Source organism: Megalops cyprinoides, chromosome 19 (genome assembly GCF_013368585.1).
Source record: "Megalops cyprinoides isolate fMegCyp1 chromosome 19, fMegCyp1.pri, whole genome shotgun sequence".
Classification (NCBI taxonomy): Eukaryota; Metazoa; Chordata; class Actinopteri; order Elopiformes; family Megalopidae; genus Megalops; species Megalops cyprinoides.
The window spans coordinates 14,625,682-14,649,037 of NC_050601.1; the positions used below are offsets into that span (position 1 = coordinate 14,625,682).

Genomic DNA, 23,356 nt, shown 5'->3' on the forward strand with positions numbered 1-23,356 from the left:
TGCTTTTTATAATAAATGGCAATACTCCCACAGAGAGAGAGAGAGGCTCACCATCAAATGTACACACACATGCACACATACACACACAGAATAAGTGAGTTTCTTGCAGATGACCGACAGGAAAAGTAACACTCCCATCTCCAACAACATTTGACAGTGCTAGAATTGGATGATAAATGATGACTCAAATGCAAACTGAGAGAAATAAATGCCTGCAGGTGTTTGAGTGGGCAAGCTACAGCGTATAAAGAAATGTCAAACAGGGCATGTAGTTTGTGGAGTTCTCACAATGACCAGGTTCTTTCGGATCTGAACGCATCTTTTGTACAAAATTATTATTATTATTATTATCATTATTATTATTATCATCATCATCATAAGTACAGAGTACACAATGAGCACTGCGGCCACACCCAGATTCACATAAATAGTGCTCTAATATCGAACTGAATCAGCTGTTTTATATCCATTAGTTGACTCTATTGTATGTATAGACCTATACAGGACTGGAATAGCTATTCTACATGCCTGTGAGGACCCTATCAGACATCACTGTTTGCTTATGTACACATGCAATGGCTCTCTCTCTGCATCCAAGCCACGTTGTACTGGCGCTGCACACAAATAATGATGGCAATTCACTGCAGTGGTTTTGACCTTTAAAGCACACCCCCCCCCAAGGTATGGTTTTTGAACAACATTACCTGAAATTGTGCGCACAAACACACACGCGTATACACGCACACACGCATATACAGATCTGATTGACCTCTCCTAAATATGTATACTTACAGAGGGCGAAATAGACTGTTATTTTGACTGTGTGACATGTACAGAGGTGATATGTTGCTACAATACAATCCCTTCATTTCATATTTGAAGCTGTCTATGACCCTGAACAACCAGTGGAAATTGGGGGATAAATCCAATTCATCAGTGAAGCATATAGGGTACCTGAGGGAAAGATAGAGGTGGGTGTGTGAATCCTATTCACCTTACCTCCGCTGTCCTCATGCCTGTGTTCCCAGGGGAGTGTGTGTGTGTGTGTGTGTGTATGTGTGTGTGTGTATGTGTGTGTGTTCGCGCACGTGTGTGTGCACGTGTTGAACGGGTTGAAAGGAAAGTAATGCCTTGTTTACAATGCCTCTTCATTATATTATTCTGAGGTGCAGTTAGTTCTGGATGAACATTGGATGTGAACCCATCTTCTGGATGGAAAGGTCTCTCAGTTTCTCAAAAGCAAGAAACGGCTAGGACCTGGTCACTCCCTAGTAGCTAACTTGCTACCTAGGTGGAAAAGCTAGATTAAAAGTGAGATTTAATTCAGAATAGTTTGAACATTTCAGCCAGATTTAAATAACCTACTTCATCCTTTGGTCTCCTAATGTTAAATAATCTGTGGTTTTCCTTTCCCATTTTTATTGACTTGCTATAGCTAGCAAGTAGTAAATGAAAGCCAACTCTTCCTACAGCTTCCTACTTGCATCTGCACCACACCTAGAGCTGACCATAAACAGAAGTGGCCTCATTATCACAGCTACATTCAAGCACAGCTGGACACACGAGAGCGGAAACATGGTAGAACTGCAGAGATCAAAGAATCAGGAGGGACCGGGAGGAGTGGCCATGGTGGGTACCTCAGGTGACTACAGCTTGGTCAACAAAATATAAACCTTGTCTGGGCACATTTTATTATTTCATAAAAATGTTTGCTCAAAAATGTTATGCAATGTTTGCTTATGTTTCCAGGATTTATATAGACCCACATCTGATGACTTGAAAGAGACTTGCTCGTTTTATTGGCCTGATAAATGCTTTTTTTTTTACAGCGTTCTGTTGAACTCCACTCTTGCCTGGTCCCTGAGATTGCTTTGCACTTTCCATCTGTTTGTAATAAGCTCCACTGCAAACAAGTCCAAGTCACACAAAGTGGGACAATCTGATCTGTTTTGTCAAGGAGTGCACAAACAAAGGTAACAAAAGCCACTTTGTTATGGTACTGTGTGAGTGTGTGTAAGACTATGAAGCAAATAAGTGCTACTGAGCTCTCCTGATATATACTGACATAACATAACAATTTCTCCCTCCAGAGTAAAGGAAAGCCACAGTCTTGCCTAGAAGTGAGAAGTGAGTAACTACATAAAGTGACAGCTGGGGTTCTGCCACAATTATCGGTGGTGTGGTGGTACACAAAACTGCCGCGGCTGGAGCTCTTGGGGAATCATGGGTGGCTGCGACCACATAACCTGAACCTCTCAGGATTGCATGATAACTGTTACTTTATTGTCGCTTCCTTTCCTCTGAGTGCTGTGTCGCCAAAAAGCAGAATCCCACTTTATTTTCACTCTTATCAGAAACAGGTTTGGGTCCAATGTCCAACCAGAAATCCAGTCATCTGAGAATCCATAAAAGTCAAATAAATGAATATATAGAGGGAAAGGTCAAATTAAATTGCATGTAATTTGAGGAAATTGAAAGGAAAAGGTGAGGTTAGTACTGAACTGGCAATACGTAATGGAGTCTAAGAACAGGGATTGCTTGTGTCAGTATTTGTGTTCTTCACCAAAACATCAATAAAAGGGCTGCACTGCAATGGATTTTGTCACATAGCGCCTGAGGCGGTTATGTATGTAGAAGGGATCATAATCATTGCCTGTCAAAACCAGCAGAAAAGGTCTCAGTGGTTTCAGGAGAGCCCTGCCCATTCTGAGAAGCCGTCATGTGACCCTCTGCCGTGTGTCACTGGTTAGAGAGAGTCCCCTGGCAGCCGGTTATGGTCCTGCCACAGAGCCGCTCCCTTGGCGGATGTTTTCAAAACCACGTGCATATTGGACCGGGCCACTCTCACCATGACCACTGAGACCTGGCTCACTGCCTGCTCACTGACAGATAGAGACAAAGCTGGAGGCAGCCACAGAACCAGATAAAGACAGAGCTGGAGACAGAGATGGAAAACAAGGCATAAATGAAGACAGAAGGAGACAGAGAGGGGAGGTGGACACACAGTTGGGGAAATTGAGAGAAACAGGACAGAAGACAGAAATGGAAATAGAGCTGGAGATGGAGACGGAAATGAAGACAAGCAGAGATACAGACAGGGGTGGAGATGGAAGAAGAAGTGATACAGAAGGAGACAAGCAAAAAATAAAGCCAAAAACTGGTGGATGGAGACTAGCTTTGCAGGCAATGACAGAGACACATATAAGAGATGGAGAGAGCGGAAAAGAAACAGCAGCTGCAGAGAGCTACAGGAGATGCCTATTAAAGACATAGCCAGAAAGGACCTTTGATCTCACTCGTGTATTTAAATGTCTAGGCTGGTGTAAATAAAGTCTGGTATAATTACTTTTTATGAATTCCAGAAAAAATAGTAAGAACAAGAAAACAGACAACCCCTTCACTCCTAAAGTGTCTGCCTTTTAAAGCAATTTACAGAATGGTCTGACTTAATTAGATCTGTTTCAGGCAAGCTCATCAGAGCTAGACAGACACCCAAACATGTAAAAGCATCTCTTTTCTCAAAACAGTAAATGTCTTGTGTTCCCTCTCTGTGACAGGTTCAACAGAGATTAAAAGGGACCATGATGACCCATGTTTCTCTCTGTGATTTACTGTGATTCACCATGGCCATATACCCTCCGGTTCTCACATCGTCATTATCTCTTTTATGTGGGGTAAGCTGCAGCCAAATCCTCCTTGCACTGACCTCTTCTGGCAGCTGGGGAAAATTCATCACTCATTTACTTTTTGACAATGCCCAGGTGGTTTGCAAGACAAAGATTCAAACCATTAACGAACTGTGAAGGTCCTTGTTACATCATTCAGTGGGGATTACAGCAGTGTGACAAGCACAGTGTTACAGCCCGCTGAGCTACCCACCCCTGCCACAAAAGAGACAAACAACAAATCGCTAACAAAAACCCATCCTTTGAATTCCAAAATGATGACCTCTGGTTGGAAAACATTCTGTCTTTAAAATGCTTCCTGCCTCCAAACACCAATTCAGAAACATCTTTATGCTTGGAGAAAGCAAAAGGCAGCATCTGCAGGAAAGGGAAAACAGAAAAGGAACAGTCACATTGTCACATCCGCCCACACAATGTCACCCCCCTCCACTCGCCGCACCCCCACCCCCTCCAGTCTCACTGCCCTGTTTTCCCTCCCTTGTGACCTCCTCCTTTCAGCCACACTGCCTCTTTCCCAGTTCTTTGCCTTGGGGCCAGTTGGATAAATATTGACTTGAAGCCAGAATAACTAACCTTCTGCTCCACTCCTGCTATCATTTCCTCTCTATTGCCTCCAGTATCCTCACAATGCACCTTAATAGGCAGCACCCCTCTGTAAATGCGCACTGTGGGTTTTGGGACAATATTTTGCAAGACACATTTTGACCCTGATTTTCCAGTCCAGCTGAGATGACATTCAGTCTTGCTTTAATTATGCTTTTTTCCATGGGAAAAAAAGACATCTTGCCCAAATATGGGCTGCTGTGTCATAGGAAATAGACTTCTGGTATGTGTGTGTTAAAAATAATTAGTCCAAACTAGATGCCAATAACTGGATTAACACATACATACATCAACGCTGCATCCTTTCTGATATACCTGGAACACCTGGTGCCTGTCAGAGGGGGTATAGCTCAGTGGTAGAGCATTTGACTGCAGATCAAGAGGTCCCCGGTTCAAATCCGGGTGCCCCCTTCTTTTCCGGCTTTTGCAAGTAAAAGGCTCAAAATGTAATGGGCAAGCCTAAAAGTGTGTGCCTCTTGAAGGTGACCTCACATCCCCAGCTCATCTGTACATCAATCTACCTGGTACAGAAAATACTTTGGACTAAATAATGGCCCTGTGGAAAACAGGGCCAGGCTGTTGAAATATGCCCACATCAGAACTTGGGAAAGTCCCTCCATTCTTTTCTGTGGTATTGTTTTTTTTTTTAAAAAAGATTAATTTAAAATTTTCATAAGAAAATCACAATGAAAGCAAGTTGGTAGGAATACCATTGAAATGAATTGTTTCAATCACTCCAGGAAGTACATTGCTGTTACTTCAGCTGGCCAGTGGTTGTCATTGTTTTGCAATTTGTCCCTTGTTGAATGTAACAGTAAATTTAATATTCAGATTTAACTGGCTGTGGACTTTATCAGCACCTGGCCTTGAGTGTATATAGAGAGGATTGCGATAAGGGAAGTTTTTAACATGAAACAGAGTAGAGTTGTGTTGCTATAACTTCTCTGGCAGATTTGATTGGTGGCTGCTTAAATCCAGCAATGACTGGAACTGCAACATCAGGGATCAAAAGGTCAGCAAAGTGAGGGGAAGGAGTGCGCAGTCATTTGGGGGGAAGGGTGGAGAGCACAGTGATTTGGGGAGAAGGCAGCGAGGGAGGGAGAAAGCAGGGAGAAAGGATGACCTCTTGAGCTTATGTCTCCTCTAATCAATTGAAGTTGCATTAAAAGTTCAGACTGGGCAGATTGCATTCTTGTAACAAATATATTTATATCACATTCATTAAGTTTTCACACAGAGGTAAACATAAATTAGGAAAGACAACAAATCCACATTCTAATGTGTGAGATTAGGTAGGAGTGTGAGAACATGAGGCATGCATGACTTTTGCGTTCAGATTGTGAGATGTTAAGTGCCAGTAATTTATGGCTGAATACATATTGCAGTAACACATTTTGTGACGAAATGTAAGTCACACTGAGTAACACGTTTAATTGAACTGTTGTGATGATGAGGTTCTAGTTTCTTCTGTGATATAACACCACTAATTCCTGCGAGCTGAGCCCTCTTAAAAAGAACATGCCCTTTTTGTCCATCTTTGAGTATTGCTGTGTGAGCTTTACTGGAGCTATGAGGAAGGGCACTGTGGCTATGTCTCCAGAGAATGACAGATAAGAGAAGGGCCAGTGGACAAGGCAGACAGGAGAGGGGACATGTGTTTGTTGTGAAATGACAAATCCTGCCATTAGTGCAGAAGAAAATCTCTTTAAGGAATGTCTAGGAAGGGTCTCTTTTGTGAAAAATAAACCTGCCAAGATACACTATGAACGTGCAATACAAATAAAATTTTAAGGTAAGAAGGAAACTTAACAATACATTTGTTTTGCAGATTTGTGCTGTTTTAATAAATACATCACCTTTCACATGTATTTTCAACTTGATGCTCCTTCTATTGCATTTTATCTTTCTTAATACACAGCCCTCTCACTGCTTTCTGCCACAGCTCTACAAGAAACGCTGACAGCTTATTGTGTGTGTGCCAGCCGTGAGGCAGGACGAACTCCAGTATTCTCTGCTGTGAGTCTGTAGCCTCAAATGTTGATTGACATTCTGGAGTTTCATTCTCTCAGGAATGTTCTCCAGAGAGGGCAGTCTAAGGAGGTTTGAGACAAGGGGCTGTTAAGGACAAATTTCACCCAGGGAGCTAATTGGAGCATCTGCTTTTGAAAACCCTTGTGCATCTCCATTACATTTCAAATGCCAAATAACCTTCTTGTCTGGTAACAGGGCTTTAATGAGGGAAAAAAAAGTCTCCACAAAGCACAAAGCTGACCCAGAACATTCAAACTGGGTCTCTGTCCGCTCTTTCCTCTCCTCTTCTTTGTTTAACAGATCTAATTGAATACTAGATGAGGCAGGAGATAGGCAGAGGGACAGGAAACCATTGCAGGTCTTTGTGTTTGATGTGGAGGATGGTATTGTGCAATCAGTACATTAGCAGCTAAAGACACAATAATGGCCCTAGCAGTGATGGGTCTGTGGGGAGTTGGAGATGTTATCTACTCTAACATAATTGCATTGCTCCAGGTTAACAAACACAAGCATAATGACTCCCCATTAGGATTACAACCTCTTTAATTGCCAACAGTGGATAAAGAGTGAATAAAAATTACCAGATTTTTGCCTTATCTCTTTGTGAGTATAAAGAATGTATCAGTGTCAGATGTGTGAATGGCTCCTTTTCCAAGCCATCCACTGGAGCCATTGCAAGCCATCCACATCCACAAGAACATCCAGTGAAGCCTTTATAGTTATACTATGTTGTCATCTGCCAGACAGAAAGGTGTGAGGGGGTATAGCTCAGTGGTAGAGCATTTGACTGCAGATCAAGAGGTCCCTGGTTCAAATCCAGGTGCCCCCTCAGCATGATTTTAACAAATAACATGCTTTAAATGCTGTAGCCTTTAAAAATGTGGTAATGTACCATAGTCCCATTCAAAGGACTTGGGGACAGTAGTAAAAGATTGAAAAAGTGGCGGACCTACTTAAATAATTTGCTTGTTTGACAGAGAATGATGATGAAAGCCATAGAAGTATTACTATGACAACAGCTTATGAATCTTTTTTAAGCAAGAAAAAGTAGATCAGCCCATTGCCAATTCATTCATAATGACATTTATTTTGTACAAAAATACAATACTTATTCACAAGATTTTTACAGCATGCTACCACAATCACAACATGAAATAAACTTTCAGGCTGTTTGACATACATACTTCAAGTACATGTACAAAGTACACTAGCTTTGAGGCTGCTGAAAATGGGCCTGAGAGCATCCAGCAATCCCATAATCCACTTCTTCTTGCCCACTTGTAACACTTAAAGGTCAGGTTAATGCAGCAGAAAGGGGCTTGGCAGGAGGAACCAGCCATTGCTCTGTTGCCACTGCTTGTCAGTCAACCCTGGCTTGCGACATGCTGCTGCTAAGTCCAAGGTAGGGCAGCCAGAGCCATCACAGTCATACGTCTGTCAGTGTGTGATGGGGCCACGCAGGACCCCAGCACACCTGCAATGTGCGAATACATTTGTTCCACTGTAGTGCAGATGCACACATCCAGGTGTGCTTCAGGCCAGGGCCAGTGAAACTGTTCCTCCCAATGCCTCTTTCCTCAGGCAGACTCAGGCTAGTTCAAGAAACGAGATAAGAGCCAAGTAAGTCCCAGGGCCCACTGCGGCTCAGCACCACGGTCAGGGACTCTCAGCGGCGTGGGTGCCCTTATCCTGGGGGGCTGTGGCTGTAGTGGGGAATCCAAGAGGTCACGAGGAGGCCAGGGTATGTGTAACCTGGCTAACACTGCGTTGGTCCAAATCAGGGGGAATGGATCTTAGCTGGCCAGGACACGCGACCTCATCCAGTCCAAACTGGCTGGGAGTCTGGGGGAGGAGAGAAACGCACACAGATGAGCCCCAAGGCCCTGTACCCTTTAAGAAGTACTACCGTACAGAGCACTCACACGTACTGTCTGACTCCGTGATGACATCACACACCCACGCGCAACACCAAAGCACAGTGCTGCCGCACACCAGACATCCCCAGCGTTGTCACACGCAAACGTACAACACTCCAACACTCCTGCAGAATTACACAACACACCCGCAATGCAATGACACTACACCGATGCACCAGTGGGTGGAGGAATACTCACCCCTCCCCGGTGAGGGCACAGCAGGCCTGCACGTGCCAGGAGTGGCCGGTGATGGAGCTGAGGGTGAGGCACTGCGAGATCTCCGCCGCCGTCATCGAGCCCTTCATGTCCTGCTTGTTGGCCAGGATCAGCACTGCCGCGTTCTCCAGCTCCTACGGGGCCCACAGCCACAAACGTTAGCATTCGAAATCACTCCCTTCTACATACCTCATATAGCTGGTTACCTACGGCCTGGCCTGCAAGGTGTGCAGAGGAAAAGCTTGCCTTTAAAAAAATCCAGACTTTCTAGGACCAAGAATATACCAGTGCCAATCTTAAAACGCAAAGCTTGATGCAATACTAACTGAAGGTTTTCGGCCATTTTTATTAGCTGTGCGGCAACTGTATGAGACAATAACACAGTATAGTGATGGATGAGGCTGTCGACCGTCATAAAATTGAGGTTTTGTCTAGACAAAGGATGTGTTTTTGCTAAAGTGTTTACAAGTCTCTACGGAATGCTTATATAAGCCCTCAGTACTACAGTGCCCTCTGGTGGTTACCTCGTGAGCCAGCATGCGATGCAGTTCCTCCTTGGTCAGTGTGAGGCGCTCCCGGTCAGTGCTGTCCACCACCAGAATCACAATCTGAGGAAACAAGGAGGCCATCACTGAAACTGGAAATCTGATCCAACTACAGCAACTTCAAGGGGGTCAAAATAATTTTTGAATTGAGCGGTGAATGTGACCACATGTGAAAAATTAGAGGTGTGAAGAACAAAGCCTTGGAGCCATAATTTTGGGGGTCTGTCTAGAGCCTGTCACAGGAAGGCACTGACGGTGATGTCATGCTTGTTAATGGAAAGAATCACACCCATTGTTTTTAACTTTACCCCACATGCCCTGAGATGTTTATAGGGATTAAATGAGAGATAGGCACAACAAGTGCAGGTACAGCTACAGACAGGGCCTCCAAAATTACATCATTCAATATATACACCATTCAAGCCCTACCACAAGTTAACGTGTGCAGTCGGACTAGGCAATGAAACCCAAGTACACTACCATACTGTAGGACGCTGTTCACTGTAGTAACAGGAGAAGGATGGTGAGATGGAAGGTACCTCAGTGTTGCAGTAGTAGGAGCTCCAGCTGGCCCGAAGGCTCTCCTGCCCCCCGATGTCCCACACCAGGAAGCGGGTCTTGCGCACGGTGATCTCCTCCACGTTGCTGCCGATGGTGGGGGAGGTGTGTACCGCCTCCTTGGTCAGACTGAGGAGGCAGGGGAATAAGTGGGTGATTGAAGCTAAGCTCATGCTGTGCAGAACATGCATCGTATGCAGGCTGGGGGTGGAAGTCCATACTGACAAAGCCTGTTTGCCCACAGCTTGTTTTATTGCAATTTTATCAAGCCAAACATGTTACTCACAATTGGTAAAGGATTGTGGTCTTCCCTGCATTGTCCAGGCCCACGATGATGACTTTGTGCTCTGTGAAGAGAAGGAGGACATGAGCAAAAGACGGAAAGGGAAAAGAAATGCAGAGACACATAGCTACCAGAGAACCTCACTTTCAATGACCTGCACCTACACCCCTCCCCCCTCCACAAGACATGTCAGGGTAACCACTAAATTCCATCGCCATAGAAACAATCTCCAGGGTCCTTTTGCCCCGCTGATGCTCCGCTTTATTTTGCTGATGCAAGCAGGTCAGCCAGGGTTCACTTTGGAAACCATAACCCTTGACCCTGCTGTAACCGGGGCAAAGGTGATTTCAATGGACGCGTTGAACGCAACGTTTCACCAAGGTGCACATATACCCAGATAACGCCATCTCCGTGTGGGGCAATTAATATTACACAGTGATCCAGATTCATCTCTGGTGTTGTAAACGCTCTGTAATGATCACAACCAACAGGCTGACAGGGGCATATGTGCGCCTCGTTGATAGAGTACAGAACATTCCGAGCGTAACTGCTATCCAGACAGACACGTAACTCTCCCAAACAAAACACCTCGCCCCCATATGCTCTCTCCCATCATCACGATACTCCACGCAAGTACTACCTACTAACGCTAGGCCACGCCGGGGTGCGAGCTCTTTTTTTTTAAAACAAATCATTTATAATGAAATAAAGGGTTGACTACATAACTAGAGTAACTAGGAAGGGTTCTGCTCAACCCTGGCAGCCATAATCATTTAAAACTGTCGCTAACACGTTAACTTCCTGGGTGATATGTGGTATTACATTGTGTAACATCACTGAATGAAGTTATGACAACAACCAAGGAGTTAACAAGCCAAGAAAGTTAACACAATTAAGAATATTAACTAGAATGTAGCGTATTAAGTAACCTCGTTAGCTAGCCATCACATGTTGATGTAGTTAGCTCGACTTGCTATGTATTAACTGGCTCCTGAAACCCAACGAGCTCGCTAGTTAGATCAGGCACTTCATCTGATGTCGATAACGTTTTTCAACAGCAACAAGTTAACTAGTCTATCTAACTAGCTACCCAACTAATGTGACCCTGAATGAAGTCAGTAGCTAACAGTTAGCTATCTCTACTCGTTTCCATTTTGGTAATAACATTACAAGCCAATTAGCTTCAGTCAGACGTAGTGGATTGCTCCCACTTCGTCAACTAGACAGCTATTCAGCTAATTTGAATAGCTAGTTAACTAGCCGTACCCCGCAGAAACTAACACATACAAGTTGTGGTTAAGTAGTAGGAGACTAGCTAACTAATGCAGAAAAGAGCCATGCACATCTTACCTCTGTCCCCGAAGACAGTCATCAACTTGGTGAACAGGATCCCCATGACCAACAATGGCAAATTAAGACACGTTATATCAGAAAAATATACAACACAGTAACGCAAACAGCTGTTCGAAAGTTTGGGCTGTTATTCTACCAAGAGCAGATGACGCTTTTGGTTTGAGGGCTAGCTAGTACTCGCCGGCGGTCTGGCTCAATGAAGTAACAAACGGTAGCTACCGAGAGCTAGCTATACACCGGTGTATCGGGCTAATAAATCTATATAATGGATTTCCGGTCTGTTAAAAACCTTTACAAGCTAGCTGTCACGTCAGCCACAACAATGTTCTTTAGGCTGTGCGAGGGAGAAACGTCAAGTAAAAGATCAACGTTATCTTCACAGATCTGCCAGCTATGTACTCGGAGGTGGCCAATGATTCACTGTTTATGTGGGACCTCCTTACGTCACGGTAGAGCGCCGTACGGCGGAATTCCTCTCCATCCCGATGTGCGGCATTTTCGTTTTCAATGACGTAAAGTAACGACTCACGGAAAGTACTCTGATAGCGAGTTTAATTGGCCGGCCGTGGAATGGGTGTGTCGTTTGTTTTAAATCGACTGAAACGCAGCAGCGAGCCAAATATGGAAGGGGGTGTAGACCACGGTATCAAGCGAGTTGTTTTTCTTTGAATTGCCGTTTCACTTCTCCAAGGGGATTTTTCTTGTCTATGGCCATGTTGAAGCCAGCTGTATGTTGCTGGGACTTTTTCTTCTTTCCAAAAGTGAAACAAAAAGTTATGCGGAATTTTTTGGGAATAACCTTACCTCGGTCTACCTGTGACGGAAGCACATTTTAAAAGTGTAACATCATGCTTTTCACTGTACGATTAAGATGTGTCGTGATATCTTTAATGCAGGGCATTGATGATATCCACGTTATTTAATATTTGTAGAAGTGATACTTTATAGGCGACTATCAAATGATTGTACAACTAACACTCCATTTATCGCATACAAAGCTTTTGGTTATGTTATGGCATAATTTCTCTGGATGTATATTTCATTAAAATAAAATATATTTGCACATCAGTGAAAGAGAGAGATACTTATATTGACATGGATGTATAAGTAAGAGACTCTACAACCTTGGAGACAATATTAATGTATGGAAGCTACTTGTATGGAGACAATAAAAGTTCATGAAAGTGAAAGTTCACACTAATAAAGCCTTATTATGGTCTCCAGTGGTTTATGTGTGTTGCAGCTAACAGACACTAACATCAGCGATCACTGAAATGTAGCTGCAGTTAACAGCTAGGCCAATCAATATTTCAGTTCTCTTTCAGTTCTTTCTTCTTAGGAATGCTGACTCTGCATAAAGAGACGTATTTGTGACGTATTAAACAGACGTATTTGTGACAGGCTACAGGAATGTGTGTATGTGTGTTTGTAAATATACATATATACTCCTCAATGTTCCTACCAGTGGCAAGCAGGATATGCAGCATTTATCAGTAAATGCCAAGCACTGTTTACACAACTTCTATTTCAATAAACATTGTACACTTTAGTTCCCTCTAGTAATCCCAGAGAAGAGTATGTCATCTTTCAGATTTTTTCCATTTGTATGCATACCATATTTTCAAACAGATATACTCATCATCATACAGTATGGATTCGTTCCTCTCAACACTTTACATTATTAAGGACAAAACACTGAAGATGCTTTGACAACACTGATGAGATTTTGTGTGACAGAAAACGACCTTTGCCCTCACAACCACCCTGTAAGCCCACCAGCCCACAAACAACACATCAGCTGCAATGGCAATTTATCACTGCAAGAAATCTGAGGAATGAGCCACCAAAGAAATATGCTGGCTGGATAACAGTAGCAATACATAAAAATGAAATTATTCTGAAAAACAATCATTCTTGCCATTAAAATGTATCAAATTTTCATCTTATCTCACAAAGTTATAGGTATGCCACCCCAGCAAGTAGAACAAAATATCAGGCAAAAAGTGGGAAAGAGATAAGAGAAGCTAGAGTGACTAGAAAAGCTATTCCGGCAAAACATACAGGGGGAAGGAACATAAGCAAGTACAAAAGCTCAAGTTGCCTATACCCCTGCAAGAAATAGTTTGAAAGAGTTATATGTGAGCAAGATGATGAGCTGCAGTGTGATTGAGTAATTTGGAAAGTGCCTGCAGTGCACTTCCTGTTGACGCTGATATTGGGTTTAATGTGACGCCTGCAGGAAATGGCAAACTAACGTGACAAAAGGAAGAAAGACAGGCCTTAAACACACGAGTGGGCGGAATTGAGGAAGTGATCTGTGGTTTTCTTTGTCTCTGGGCAGAATCTGAGGAGGTTTTTCTCGGTGTATACACAGTAGGTTGCAGTAGCAGCCAAAAACATCAGTGCGGATAGAGGTGAACTCTCCGAGGATGAGAAACACCTCAAGCTGCAAACAACACTGTATTCTCGAAACTGGTTTGCTTTTACACCCAAAGCAAAGAGGAAGTAAGAAACAATAGCTGTTGGTTTGACAGAACTGGCAATTTCCTTTAAAAATTCTCATACCCAATTATGTGTTAAACCATGTGTGAAATATGAAACAAACATGGATGGTAGTGATGAAATTAAAACTTCAATACCTTTCAAGAAGGAAAAAATTTAAGCCACAAAGCAACATGTGCTTATTTAAAGCATATATTTTGGAACATTTCTAACCAGTTTTCAAATTTTAAAACAGCAATGTTATCAGTCATGACTATCGTTATGTCATATACTTTCATTCTCACACACAGTGTATGTTCTTGCAGTGTTAGGGTGCTATCCACAACATTTACCACATGAGTAAAGCAACACAAAATAGGTTTTCAGTTGAGAGCAAGGTTAAATGTTGAAGAGGACCTTCCTGGGTGTAGGAACAGATGCCATGGTATCAGTGTGGTATAAAGAGAGATTCAGTCAGGGGTCAGTTCAGGACACTGGCCTCAGGACAAAGGGGTGGAAACATTCTGCCTCAAACACTTATCTAGGATACATTTCAGCTTTTTCCACATAATGTCTTAGGTTAGGAACTGGGTTGGGACACTGGATTTGAATCAGTTGCAGGGGGTGGAAAATATATTGAGCCAAGACATTCTGTGGACCCCACCCATTTTTCTGGGTCAGCTGGTAGAAGTGGCAGTGGTTGTAGCAAATGGATTGTTGCTGTGGGTTCAGTGTGTGATCACCACATTTTATAAGATTTGCACTGAACAAATCTGACTCCCTCATTTTCAATCTTCAAGCCCTAAACACTGCCATTCCTGTCCCATTACAGCAAGAAGAGGGATCAGATTCACATAGCCACATTAGACAATAAAAATTCAGTAATAAGATAAAACACTACCTCTTTTTGTCTAAGTATGTAACTGACTGACTGGTCTCATTTATTTTTCCTCCACTGTGTTCAAACCTTAACATGTAGTCAGCTGAGGTTTAGACTAAGCACTACTGAATGTGAGACTGACTATTGTACTTTCATTACAATTACCACCTGCATATGTCATGCACTGTTTCTGAGAAGAAGACAAATGGTTTGACAATCAAATGCTGGCAATATTTGAGTTTAGTGAGCATTAGTGAAATATGACAGCTGTAAATTAAAGAAATTCATTAAAGTACATTTTATAGCACTAATGTATTTTACAGTACCGGCTTTTCAGTTTCACTGACAGTGGGTTCCTCTGCCCTGCAACATGTTCATTCTGCAGCCAGAATTTACATCATATTCACATTATGTTGTGAATATGAAATGGATGAACAATGTGAGAGTGTTATTAAACAATCACACACATGGCAACAGTGCTACAGCAGTCTCTGACACATTTTGTTCTATTTGGTCTCCAGGTTCCAGCGATATGACCAGGGTGCAGCAGGGGAGAGGATGCATTTACATTTACAAAAAAAAGCCATTCAAAACAAAGCTAAGACAACATTGTAGGGGGGGGGGGGGGTCATTAAAAGAAGATAATGATAGCATTTAATACTTCCATCACAACTTATATCAGCCCATTCAGCCAACTGCCTGTAGCCTGACAGTAAATCTGAGGGTGGTTTCTATGAGGGGTGTACTTAGAACAACATGTCCTCCAAGATGTGTTGCTTGAAAACACAGTTAATTGCCAACAGTGATCAGTTGTCTGAAAAAGGAGCAGTAAACATCATTACACCTCATCACAAGCACTAACAGGCACTTATTAAAACTGTGTACAGTACTAGGCTTAAGAGAAGCAACATATTGTTATGCACACATTAAAGCAGCTAAATGTGATATAAAACACTAGGGCCCCTTTTGGCTACAGTGCTTCTCCTGTATTATGTTTCTGATTGAAAAGCACTGACATTAAGACCGCAAGATAGCAATCACAAAATGAAACCACTCATAGCTGCAGGCATTGACAGTGATTAGACAGCTTGACTCTGGCAGAATAACAGAGCTATTAAACCTGACTGTAAAACAGCTGACTTACAGAAAGAGATCCAGGAGTGGCATTTCCAAGTGGCCCAGCCCCTTACAGTCAACAACTAGAGGTGCTACTATCATGGAGAAGATGAATTTGACAGCATGATTACAGGATTACAAGACCCTCAGGTCCTCTTTGACACCACATCTGATATAAGTTCACTGTCCTACAGAACCTGGAGTCCTGACCCATTGTTGGAGAAATGTGATTCTTCTTTGTACTGCTGACTCTTTCTTTGGGTTGCTGGCGAGGTGGCTAGCATGCAGTGAGCCTGACTTTTTGTTAACTTGAATAACACAGCAGCAGGACTCCACTCTCAGTCTGGAAAACATGTACACTCATGCGTGCGTGTGCACGCACACATACACACACTCACACACACACACACACACACACACACACAAACAGGCACACTGCACAATCTCTACAATCATCTGTCTTCACCTGCAGTTGCACACATGAATCGTCCTGACATACTGAATCTGCCACGTGCATGAATTCATTTATGAAACATATAGTGTAACTTTAAGCTGTCAAAGTTGCAATGCTAAACCTTGGAAATCAGATTTTACTGCGAAAGGGAAGTCTTCTTGTTGATTCATTTTTATTTACATGTGCGGAAAGTACCTGAGAAGCACATGTTACTGACCACGTGACAGCATTCAGATCTATGAGTCATCAGCAGAGGCTGATGAGCAGAAAGCTTTGACTTCAGGAGAATGCGTGATGTTCTGAAAGTATAGCACAAAGACAATCTCCCTGCAGGCAATTCAGCACTGACACGGTCACTCAGACTTTCTGTTGTCAAGGCTTCATGATTCTGACTTGTTCTGTATTGTTGTGTAAACATGGTGGTTATAGGACACGTTACACTCATACTGTATATTCAGGGAAGTGTTCTGTCTGCTGGTTTAGGTGAGGCATCACGTGAATATGTAATATGGCAGCTAAGTATCAGTTCATTTCCACAAGCTTAGTCATCAAGCAGGAAACAGGATTCCAGGTACTTTTTGTCTACTTGACTACTCCTTGCCTAGGTGAGAAGGCAAAGGAGTAGTCAAGTAGACAAAAAGTAAACCTCTTGTATAAACTTCTTGAAAACATGGAACATCGGAGAGATGTTCCTGTCATGGCCCTTATCTCAGCATTGTGCATAATAAAAATAAATGTGAAGTGTTCTTTTTTTTTTACTGTACCCAAAGCTAGACAATTTGTTACTGAGGTTAAACACTGTGAAAAACATTGTTGGGTGCTTCCTGTGGATGCATTTTTTAAAATCAAATCAGGGGCAAGAGAAAGATGGGAGTCTTGGGTGAGGAAAGTCTCCAAATGTGAGTGTGTCCCTGCCTATCAAGTTAGCCTGTTTACTCTGTGTGACATAGAGGTATCATGAGATTGGCACTTGTATCACTCACTTTTTTACAGCAGTGTTGGCCCTTGAGGGCCTTTCCCATTCTTCTAGTGTGAACAGGTTTACTTTTCTTGCAGTTAAAAGATGTATTGTTTTAACATTGGTCTTTTTGCTCCTACCTATAAACATAGTGATCAGCATTGGATATTTTTCTAATAAAAGTTTTAATTAAAATTCTAAATTAACCACATATTTTAAATGAAAAGCAGAAAAGAAGAACGTGTGGCTACAGTCAGGCACCAATATTTTTTTCATTCATTACACCTTTTCATTATTTTTCATTCAACAATTGTGATAATTGCAGGACCATTTTTTTTTCTTAAGAAGTGGGCCTAGGATGTCCACCATCGACATTCACGAATCATGGTAACTACAGTAAAGAATGTCTTTCTTCCTCCCCTCGTCAGCTCACTAAAACCACTGCAGAGACGTAAAACTCATTGCTAACGTTCACAGATAACAAAAGTAGAGCTGCAGATCAAGAAGAAGCACATGTAATTGGGGATTCCGAACAGGGCCAGAGGCTAGTAGCAAGGGAGGGTTAGTGTGAGCTACAACCTGACAATCACTCCTGGTCTCAGTTCCAACACACACAGGATGGTAAAATAACAGCATAGAAGAATGGCATTGACAATTTTAACCCACCAGAGATGAAGTGAATGCCATACACTCCACTGACAATGTGTGGCTGTAGAGCTTTGGCGGCGGGGTGGGCAAGACATTCCGGTGCTTGTGTTTGGTGATCGATTGAGTGGGGGGTGTGGCTACTCCAGTCACAACTACTGGTGGAGGCAATCAAACTGAGGCCGTAGGGCTTCATATACTGCACGACATTCCAAATGGGAAACAAGCGACTATCAAGTGGAACAACTACTCCCACGCTGCTCCCTAGAGGCAGGAAGAGGAACAGGTGGTACTCAGCACCAGACAGCACTGCAGGTCTATGCTATGAAGCAAAGTAGGGAAAGGAGCAATTCTTTGGGGTTTTGAGTTTCAAGATCCAAGGCAATACTTCAATAAATAAATAATATTTAAATAAATAAAAAGATGGCAACATTTATTCCACAGAGGTTGAGTCTAGGCAGGTAGGAGTAGAGGGAGAGGGACCCCCACATGCTGAATAGACCCTGAAACTCTATACAGGACAGCTAACCCTGTTTAAGACTGTAGATGACAGACCTGACAGATCCCAACACATTCTTATTTAACCCCAGCTACTTTTACACTCCACCATTGGGAGGATCTGAATAATTACAACCATATAATGATTGTAATCAGTTAAGGACTAGAGCTGTCATGCGGTACTTAAAGACTTAATCTAAGCCTTTTTATAAATAATCTAAATCTCCAAAAAAACGTTGTAAGATTAGAATCTGGCAGTATGTGCTGTTTTTAATATAACATTGTAATGTGTGGAGAACACTTATGTTTTGTTGTAAACAAACCGATTTTAAGGTAATGACTTTATATGGCCCCCAAAACCAACTCCCCTCCCTGTCTGTCAGTCTGTCTCCCAGCCTATGGCATGTTCAGCGGATATAGACGTCCCTCCCCCAGTCCTCCTGGCTCTTGTTGTGACCCAGCGAGGTGTTGGGGTCTCCCGGGTCCTGGCAGTACCGCTCTCTCGGCTTGGCCCGGCCGTGCTGCTCTAGCAAAGGGGGGCGGTTCAGGTTCTCCTGATCGGGCTCCGCCCCCTCGTCTTCCCAGGAGGCCTGGCGGCTGCGGTACTGAGCCGGGTGCAGCCGGCCGCCCCCGCCACGGTAGGGCTCCGGCTCCTCGTAGGGGTCGGTCTCCACATCCATGCAGGAGTCGCCGGCCTCCGTGTACGCCGAGTCCCGGCTGCCCTGCGTCTCTGAGTCGAAGGTGTCTTGCCTGGAGAGGCCCCGCCCACCCCGCAGCTGCGCCCGCGAAGACCGCAGGTACACGTGCTGCTGCTGCTGCTGGAGGTGCTGCTTCCCACCCGTGCCGCCAGGGTCGTCGTGGAGCCCGCCGCGCTCCAACAGACGCCTGTCCTGCCTCTGCTCTCCGTGCACCAGGTACGGCCCCTGTCCCCGGCCGCGTGCCACGCCCCCAAGCCAGTCATGCAGAGACAAAAACAACACAGCGAGGCGCAGGCTGCACGTTAGTCAGGGATCTGGGTTAGTCAAAACAGGGCAGAGTTTCTGCAAAAACCCAACACAGCACTCTGCATGCTCCTTTCCTCGGTTTGAGTTTATCTCATGCTAACCTGCCAGTGGAATGGAGAGCAGCAGCACTATAGTCAGATTGTGACAGTGAAACATAGCATTACAGAAATACCACTATGCAGAGGCTCTTTAAAATGTTTTAGGGAATGAGGCTAAAGTAACAAAACTATTTTAGTTCAGACAATACTACAGTGGTGACAATATACCCCTCACTGCCACAGAACCATCTGAATACGGATGTAATTTTCTGGCATTTTTTTATACGCCTCATCTCGACCTCTGCGCTTACATGGGAGCACAGGGAATTGAAAACGGCTCACTCTGCACTGTGGTTAAGTTCATGCTCAGCAGCCACTCTGGCAGGTCAATCAGACCAGAGGTGAAAATATGGCTGGACCAAAGAGGTCTCATACAGCTCTGCAATGCAACTGAACTTCACCCATTCCCATATCTCCGCCCAATGGTAAGGCAGAGATCCACAATCAGAGAGGGCCATCTAAATCTCAGGACAAAACTATTTTACATTGAGTAAACATACTGCAAACAGTTTCTGGTATTGTGTAATACTGATGGTGGTAGATGGTGGTACCACAGCTGCCTTGTGTGAAATCACGCCTAACATGCCCAAAGCTATTTTATCTACAGATAAACCTACTGCAATTCATATTAAAAATATAGTTTTTTGATCAACTATGTTTCAAACAAATATGCCAATACAAATTCCAAAAAGTAAGCCATACATGCAACTGTAAACACATTCCAGAGTTGAACCAGGCAATATGGCAGTTTTAAGCAAAAATGTGACCTTAAATATGACTACCTGTCAGAGGATAACTCTAATGTGTACTCAGTGTACTCATGTTGTCATAAATCCACAGCGTTGTGTGAAAAAGAATGATGAAGTACATTAATCATTGAACAAGGATATAAATACATTTGTAAACAAATAAATCCTGACAATGTTAAAGATAAAAATCTAATAGTGTTGATGAATCAAAAGCAGAAGAGAAAGTGTTCATGAACCAAAACTAATAAACAAATCAGTTCCATTACTGGACTTGATTTTCTTGAGGTGGCATTTTTTAACCTGGCACAGCTTCACAGGACTTCTTGGATTACTTTGTTGTTTCACCTCACAGTCAGTGGATTTTCTGCATTTCATAATGTTTTCCATTCAAAGGGACTGAGCCGATAATTCTTATTCCATGCATGCCCAATGAGAGACTGCATTCCAACTGTTCAGCTGTTACTAGTATCCGTATAGTTACACAGATCTTACTAAAATACTCAGAGTAGGGACACATGACTAACTGCAAAATGTAAAATATAAAGGAATAGGATAAAAGCTTTCACAGTTGACAGCCCTGACTGCAATGGCTCACCCTGTGTGTATTTGGCAAACACTAGGGTGCTGCATACATACCAGGTCATCCATTTTCCAGTTTAGTTTTATAATGTGAATAGATTACACAGGGCATGTTAGTCAGCAAGCTCTAATCAGTCAGTTAGACAGCCATCAGTCCAAAACCCAGGGTAGGAAGGCGGCCACAACACTATTCACATTTGCAAGCCCGCAGAAAGGGCTAATCTCGTTCAGGGACAGTACCATGGTTACACGGAGAGAAGAAGTCAGGCTCTGTCTCCTGAATTATCGGAAAACAGCATGCATGCGGATGAAATGCACTATGTTTTAAGTAACAATCACAGGAAAATGAAGGCTAAGGCATCTACTAAAAGGCCAAATCCAACTGTAATGAGTGGCTCTCTGTTTTTAGAAGCCAGAGATTTTTTTTTTACTGCAAATTTAATTTGTCACTCTGAATAAACCCTCGTGAATGCATCTCAGGTAGTGCTCATTTGCACAGGATCTAGGGAATTACTCGTTTGTTTTCTTTGAATTTTGTGGTGCTGTTTTCCTGAGCAGCATTGCTAAGTGTCCAACAGCATTGCTAAGTGTCCAACGGGGCTTTTTCAGAAAGGCCTTATGTTTATGTGTGGGGGGTTGTCAGGAAGATAAAATGTTTCAGGCTTGCAGTGTGTTTGGTAATAGGCCTGTTGTAACAGGTATTGATTGTGCATGCGTGGATGCGTATGTGTGAGAGTGAGACTGTTTGTATGTTTGAGTGCATGATCATGAGCTTTGCAGTGTAGTCCCCCTCCTCCATCCAGCCATCTGTGTGTGTGCGTGCATGCCTGTGAGTGTGTGCGTGTGTGTGTGTGTGCGTGTGTGTGAGTGCACCCTCTTCTTCAATAAGTTGAGCTAAGCTTCTTCCTTGTGGGCGGAGGGGGGAGCTTTGGAGACTCAGCAGCTGGGCGCCCGACACTTCTCTGCCCGCCTCTAGAGGGCGTGCTCCTCCTCCTTCTCCTTCTCCTCTGCGGCCCCCGGCCCCTCCAGGCCTGGCCAGAGATCCAGGTTGCGGCGCAGGGAGGTGAGCACCTGTACCTGGAGGTTAGAGACGGGTTCCGGGGAGGCAGCTAGAGCAGCAGTGGCCATGGTGCGGTTGAGTAGGGGGTTGGGGGGGTTGCTACTGGGGGGGTGGGTGGCCTTCCAGTAGGCCTCTAGGTAGTCAGCCAGGTGCTCACAGGCATCTTCCAGCTGGTTCTCATCTAAAATAATGTCAAACAACTCCTGGAAAAGAGGACAGAAAGGACAGTGACCAGTGAAATCCTGTTCTTCACAGAGAGACTACCTTGTGTCCTATTTGTGAGAAAGATCAGGACTGCTTTATCAGTGAAACAAACAAACAATAGTTTAATCATAATTATTACCTTTTAAATTGTACCATATTTAGGACTGCTAATCTGTTTTCATTTGATGCCATGTGTCTTGGGCAGAATTAAATTGGCTCTTGCTCAATGGTAGTATTCAAATAATCAGAACCTGTTATTACTAATTACTGTCCCAATTAAACAATTGACACCAAGAGACCCTTAGGAATTCCATCTTGTATATGCCTTTCAGAAAAATCAGGCTCAGCCAAACTGCTGAAGTGTGGTCTTAAAGCAGTTGCAAAGGAAATTAAGCCACAGTAACAGCTGGACGCTCACCGGGGGGCACTGGGCCAGCTTGTCCGCTGCCACCATCTGCACGTTGAGGTGCTTGGCCTGTGACTTTCCCCTGGATTTGATAAGCCTTTGGAGGACCTGGGGACACAGAGAGCCTTGTTAGGTTATACGCCGACAAGCAAACCTCATGCTTACACTGGGAGATACTGAGCAATGTAACATGCTGCTAAATCATTCCAGCAGCCATACCACCCTGTGCCCTTCAGTTGCCAAATTGTGGAGGTGGAGTGGGTTGGTAAGTACTTGAAAAGGAGACCCGCCTAGGAAAAAAGGCTTGCTAGATGTGGTGTTGGTGACCCAAAAGGAGGCACGGTCTGTCCTTTGGACCAAATAGGAAACTGATGCCTGAATACAATGACAAGCATCCTGTCCTGAAAGTGATACCATCCTTTGGACGATGCATGATATATGATATGTCATATGATATCCCATCTAATCATACCCAAGTCTAGATGGCTATGGTGGTGGTAAAGGTGAATCAACCCCCCACCCCTCTTTACTATTAAGCTCTTTGATAACCAAGGGTGATGAAATCCTGTATAAGAAAACCGCATTTCAGCTCAGCTACAGGAGCTGGGATTTCCTGCTGTGCACACTAGCAGTAGTGACACTTGCAAAGCGCAGGTGTATATTACTGCAAAGCGGGGCAGCCTCTGGGCATGGAGCTGGGGGGGGGGGGGGTGTACCTTGGGGGAGGCAATCTTAATGTAGACGATGATGGGAGCCAGGGAGGTCTTGGCCAGCTGGGAGGGGTGGTTGATGGTGTCGGCGTCCAGGGCCACCAGCTGCAGGGTGCGGGCCAGCTCGAAGATGCGCTCGATCTCGCTCTGCACCTCAGCTGCACGAGAGGGAGGGGCAGGGTCAGCGCGGCGCTGTGACCTGACCGAGCACACAGGTGCTGCTGCTCTCTGCACAGCGCTGACACATAAAGAGGTAATCTCAGGACCGCACGCTGCACGGCCGAGGCCGAGAGTCCACACAGCAGAGATAAGCTGCGCGCCGC

The 23,356-nt window shown here is 43.9% G+C and overlaps 2 protein-coding genes and 2 non-coding genes across 8 annotated transcripts in view; 2 read left to right on the forward strand and 2 right to left on the reverse strand.

Moving 5' to 3' along the window:
* Positions 1 to 4,628: 4,628 nt before the first annotated feature.
* On the forward strand, positions 4,629 to 4,700 carry trnac-gca. Its single transcript has one exon. It is a non-coding gene; the product is annotated as a tRNA-Cys (tRNA).
* A 2,377-nt stretch (positions 4,701 to 7,077) lies between these two features.
* trnac-gca lies at positions 7,078 to 7,149 on the forward strand. The gene has a single exon. It is a non-coding gene; the product is annotated as a tRNA-Cys (tRNA).
* Positions 7,150 to 7,380: 231 nt separating this feature from the next.
* LOC118795207 (ADP-ribosylation factor-like protein 5B) lies at positions 7,381 to 11,615 on the reverse strand. Its single transcript, XM_036553605.1, has 6 exons — positions 11,189 to 11,615; positions 9,842 to 9,902; positions 9,537 to 9,684; positions 8,977 to 9,060; positions 8,435 to 8,586; positions 7,381 to 8,162 (listed from the first exon to the last, which is right to left on the reverse strand). Exons 1-6 carry the CDS (start codon positions 11,232 to 11,234, stop codon positions 8,114 to 8,116), a joined length of 540 nt encoding a protein of 179 aa, XP_036409498.1. The 5' UTR covers positions 11,235 to 11,615; the 3' UTR covers positions 7,381 to 8,113.
* A 3,165-nt stretch (positions 11,616 to 14,780) lies between these two features.
* cacnb1 (calcium channel, voltage-dependent, beta 1 subunit) overlaps positions 14,781 to 23,356 on the reverse strand; it is a 44,749-nt gene continuing 36,173 nt past the window's right edge. For 4 of the 5 annotated variants that reach the window (XM_036553559.1, XM_036553558.1, XM_036553560.1 and 1 more), the window contains 4 exons: positions 23,040 to 23,191; positions 22,336 to 22,431; positions 21,731 to 21,916; positions 14,781 to 19,146 (listed from right to left, as the gene is read on the reverse strand). In XM_036553559.1, coding sequence (XP_036409452.1) covers positions 18,631 to 19,146; positions 21,731 to 21,916; positions 22,336 to 22,431; positions 23,040 to 23,191 — 950 coding nt within the window. In that variant the 3' untranslated portion in view covers positions 14,781 to 18,630. Of the gene's footprint in view, positions 19,147 to 20,365; positions 21,917 to 22,335; positions 22,432 to 23,039; positions 23,192 to 23,356 lie in introns of those variants that run through there. The other variant, XM_036553562.1, reaches the window with a different exon arrangement.